Source organism: Lactuca virosa, chromosome 1 (assembly GCF_052849685.1).
Source record: "Lactuca virosa cultivar CGN04683 chromosome 1, Lactuca_virosa_CGN04683_v6, whole genome shotgun sequence".
NCBI classification, from domain to species: Eukaryota; Viridiplantae; Streptophyta; class Magnoliopsida; order Asterales; family Asteraceae; genus Lactuca; species Lactuca virosa.
Genome location: NC_136426.1, coordinates 28,298,392 through 28,302,495, shown reverse-complemented (window position 1 = coordinate 28,302,495; position 4,104 = coordinate 28,298,392). Strand labels below are relative to the sequence as shown.

At 33.2% G+C, this 4,104-nt stretch overlaps 1 protein-coding gene across 1 annotated transcript; it reads left to right on the top strand.

Moving 5' to 3' along the window:
• Positions 1–868: 868 nt before the first annotated feature.
• LOC145159712 (dof zinc finger protein DOF5.4-like) lies at positions 869–2,249 on the top strand. Its single transcript, XM_079078771.1, has one exon. The coding sequence runs from the start codon at positions 994–996 to the stop codon at positions 1,903–1,905; it is 912 nt and encodes a 303-aa protein (XP_078934897.1). The 5' UTR covers positions 869–993; the 3' UTR covers positions 1,906–2,249.
• Positions 2,250–4,104: the final 1,855 nt, after the last annotated feature.

The window sequence follows — 4,104 nt, the reverse complement described above, 5'->3', positions numbered from 1 at the left end:
TCAAACTCCTTATTGACTTTTTAGAAAAACCAAGAATTCTTGGATATTTAAAAAAGTCATTTTTTTCACTAAAAAGTTAGTGTTTACCAAACACCTTTTTAACCTATTGACTTTTTGAAAAGCCAATAAGTCATTTTAAAAAACACTCTCAAACACCCACTAAAACTCTAACCGTCCCATCTGACGCGTTGCGTAGGTCTATACACGCACCACGTAAATCGTCCAGAAACCCTAATTGGCTAGGGTTTGTGCTAGTGGATTTATGGTGGTTCCAGTGTTATTTATTTGTGTCTTGGGTGCAATCATATCAGAAAGATTCTATTTTGGATCCTCCCCATCCAATCAACTAGCGAGAAGAAAAAAAGCAAAGGCTTCGAATGTAAGTTTTCTTATACTATCCTATGGTTGATTTTGATTGCTTAAAAATGGATCTACTTTTGAGTTCATGAGTTATGGTTTTATATTTTATACACTTTCATTTGTGTATTTTTTGGGCTAAAAATCCTCATAACCCAACACTAGCCGCATGGAAAAAGAAAAAAAAAAGTGAGGAGAATGGGTAGGTTGGGTGGAATATGGATATTGAGGTGGGACCCACATGTTTATTGAACAATTTATTAGTATATAACAAATAAACATTAAATTAATTAAAAATAAAATAGAAAAGACAATACAATCTTTTTACATATGAGTTCATACCTCCTCGATCAAACACACAGCAAAAACATAAAATAAAAACGATAGGAGTTAAAGAAAAAGTTAAAAAAAAACTAATGGACCAATTATTCAAACTACCCCAAACCACATGGACTATTTATGTAACTCTAAACTTAATTAATAATTATTATCATTGATGGAGTTAGTAGTGACACAGGAGCAATTTGTGATTCTTTACTTGGGGTAGGGCTACATTCGTAAAACGGCATCTAAGCTCAGAAGCACTTATTATAATCAGATCTTTTGACTAAGGATAAACAAACAAGATTCGAAGAAATGCAGGATATACATTCGTTTGAGAGCAGCGGCGGAGGAGGTGCGTTGTTCGCCGGAGGAGGAGACAGGAGGTATCGGCACCACCACCAGGATTTGAAGTGTCCACGTTGCGACTCTTCAAACACAAAATTCTGTTACTACAACAACTACAACCTGTCTCAGCCACGCCACTTCTGCAAAAGTTGCCGGCGATACTGGACAAAAGGCGGTGTACTCCGCAACGTTCCCGTTGGAGGCGGCATCCGTAAAGCCAAGCGCTCAAGCAAGCCAAAATCTAAGATTAGTATCCCTTGCTCCGACGCCGTCGCCGCCGAGCGCAAGTCTTCGAATTCAGAAAACTCAAGCAGCGACAGCTCAACGCCGCATAGAACAGCAACAACAACGACGAGTATTACCACGACGGATGCCTCAGGGAGTAATTCTACAAACTCAACCCCGGCGATGATGCTTAATTTTAATGAATCATCCAGACGATTCTTCAATATCCCTCAGTCTTCTACTCCAATCACTACCTTCGATCCTATAATGGTGAACCAACCATCAGCTGGAAACATGTCATCGGAGATTGGGGCGTTTACCAACATGATGACCTCATCGACGGATCAGTTATCCGGCATTCCATCCTTCCAGTTGCAGCAGAAGAACACAGAGGATGTCGTTGGGAATCATAACTGTAACCAGATTCAATGGACGGTGGAAACAGCGGGGTTCATGGACCAGGCGGCGGACATTGAGTTATCCATTTATGGAAACAGGAGAAACAACGGTGGAATTGCAGGGATAGAAAATTGGCAACACAGTACAGATGAAGGTCTGTTTGATCTAACAGGAAACTTAGATCAATCTTACTGGAATCAAAATCATTGGAAGGATGACGACCATAACCAGTATCATCTTAATTACATTCCTTAACGTCAAGGTAACTTCACAAGATCCAAAATATAGTATGCATAATTTTTATTTTTTTATTTTTTTTTGTATGAAAAGATTAAAGATGTTTTGGGTTTAACATTTTTGTTACTCCAAAACAATTAACGTTATTATATTTGTAAGTTTGATGAACTTGCAAACGGTGGAGAACAAGAATTATATGTTATTTAGTTGTTTATTTGTTATTCCAAGTACTGTGAGGAATATATTAAAAATAACAGAGGGAATAAAACAAATATCATATGAGATATTTGAAGATAACGTGGTGTATATTACCTATGTAAGCAGATATTTATTGAGATCCATGACATCGGATCAGAGAAGAAAGGGTGAAGAGAGTGAGAGGAAGAGAAAGAAAACTGATAGTGAAATATTTTCTTATGTATTTAACAAGAAAGTGACAAAAAAGAAAAAAAAAGGCTAACAACTTCCTGATATATATGATGGATAGAAAAAAAAATAATACTGAAATAAAGTTTATTATTTAGGAATTAGGAGTGAGTAACTGTTATAATTATACTATTTGTATTTTAGAAAGATTACCATTCCAAAATTTAAGTTTATTAGAGTCTTGTGTTATATTAAGATTATAATGCACAAATAAGTAAAAAACTATTTAAAATACTTTAAAAATATCTTATACTTGAACTATATAATTTAGAAAGAAAGTAACCATAACAGCAGTTTTTACAAAACAATAGCCATTAAAATAGAAAATGGCCAAATTAACCATAATTCTTGCATACCACCATCTATAAAAATGTGGGTGGCCTGTCAAAAATCTTTTTCTAGGTTTTCGTAAGTCGATCCATATATATATGATTGGGAGAACAAAAATGATACGATGATTATTATGAATATCATATGTAAAAATATGGGTGGCATGTCAAATATTACTTCCCCACATCGAAATTGATAGTGTAATATGTCAATGGAAAACATTTGTTACAAAGAACACAACGAAAAAAATTAATCTCAAATGGAGTTCATATGCGAAATTTATGAATAATCAAAGTTCAGTTTTTTTTTTTTTTTTTCACCAACTATCCTACTTTGAAGCTAAAAAAGTATATGATTTCCCGATATCTAAATTTGGAGTGTAATATGTCAATGGAAAACTCTCGTTGCAGAGAACAGAATGAAAACAAGTTCGGCTAAAACGGAATTGCTATGAAATAATTATGAATGTTCGAAGTTTGCAAAAATAAAAATTGAAGGCAACAACGAAAATCTACATTTTCGTAGGCGGTCCACCTCCGAAAATTGTGGCTAATTTGGTCATTTTTTTTGGCTATTTTATGATAAAAACTTTGAAAAATGACTATTATGATCATTTTCTCTAATTTATATTATCAAAATGTAAGCTATTGTGACATTTATTCCACTGAAAAATATACTCAGTTTTACCGACTGATTGGTCGAGTTGCATTCTATTTTCTTAAAATGGTGTCGTTTTGATTAGATTACAATTAATAAAAGATATATTATTTTTAATTATATATATATATATATATATATATATATATATATATATATATTTCATTATTAATTAGTACATAATAACCTTAATAAAATGAGAAACCAAACTTGTAAACAAAACAAAAACATACAACTCAAATAACGTGCTCCTTGCCTTATTGTTTTAGTTTAGGTTAGGCTTTTCGTTAATTTCTAGTTGTGAAATCAAATTTAAACATGAAGAAAACAAGAACGGAATCCAAACAAAATCCAATTTAAACATGGCCACAATGTGGGTTATTTGGAAATACAGGAATGAACGTACATTCAACAATGTCGTGAGGAATGGTCATGATCTGTTGAGTAAGATGAAAGTCCAGTTTTTCAATTGGATCAAAATTAGATGTAATGAGGGAAAATTGTTAAATTGGCAATCTTGGTGCGATTGTCTAACTAGAGAATGTTTGAACTTATTGTAATTCTAGCCTCTTGCTAGCCTGGTTTCTAATTAAATCATCTTGTTGTTCAAAAAAAAATCCAAACAAAATCAATCATCGTCAAATAAGGAAACCTAAAGAACAACATTTGTGTTGAAAAGGAAGAACAAATCATCTTCATCTTTACAATCTAAGATCTGTATAAGATCCCAATGAAATGACATAGCGGAATTAAGAACTTCAAGCATGAATCAAACGATAAGGAAATAAACACAAGATCTAAATA

Bases quoted from the DNA above. Each gene is read 5' to 3' on its own strand.
- LOC145159712 (XM_079078771.1), top strand. From the start codon at position 994: ATGCAGGATATACATTCGTTTGAGAGCAGCGGCGGAGGAGGTGCGTTG.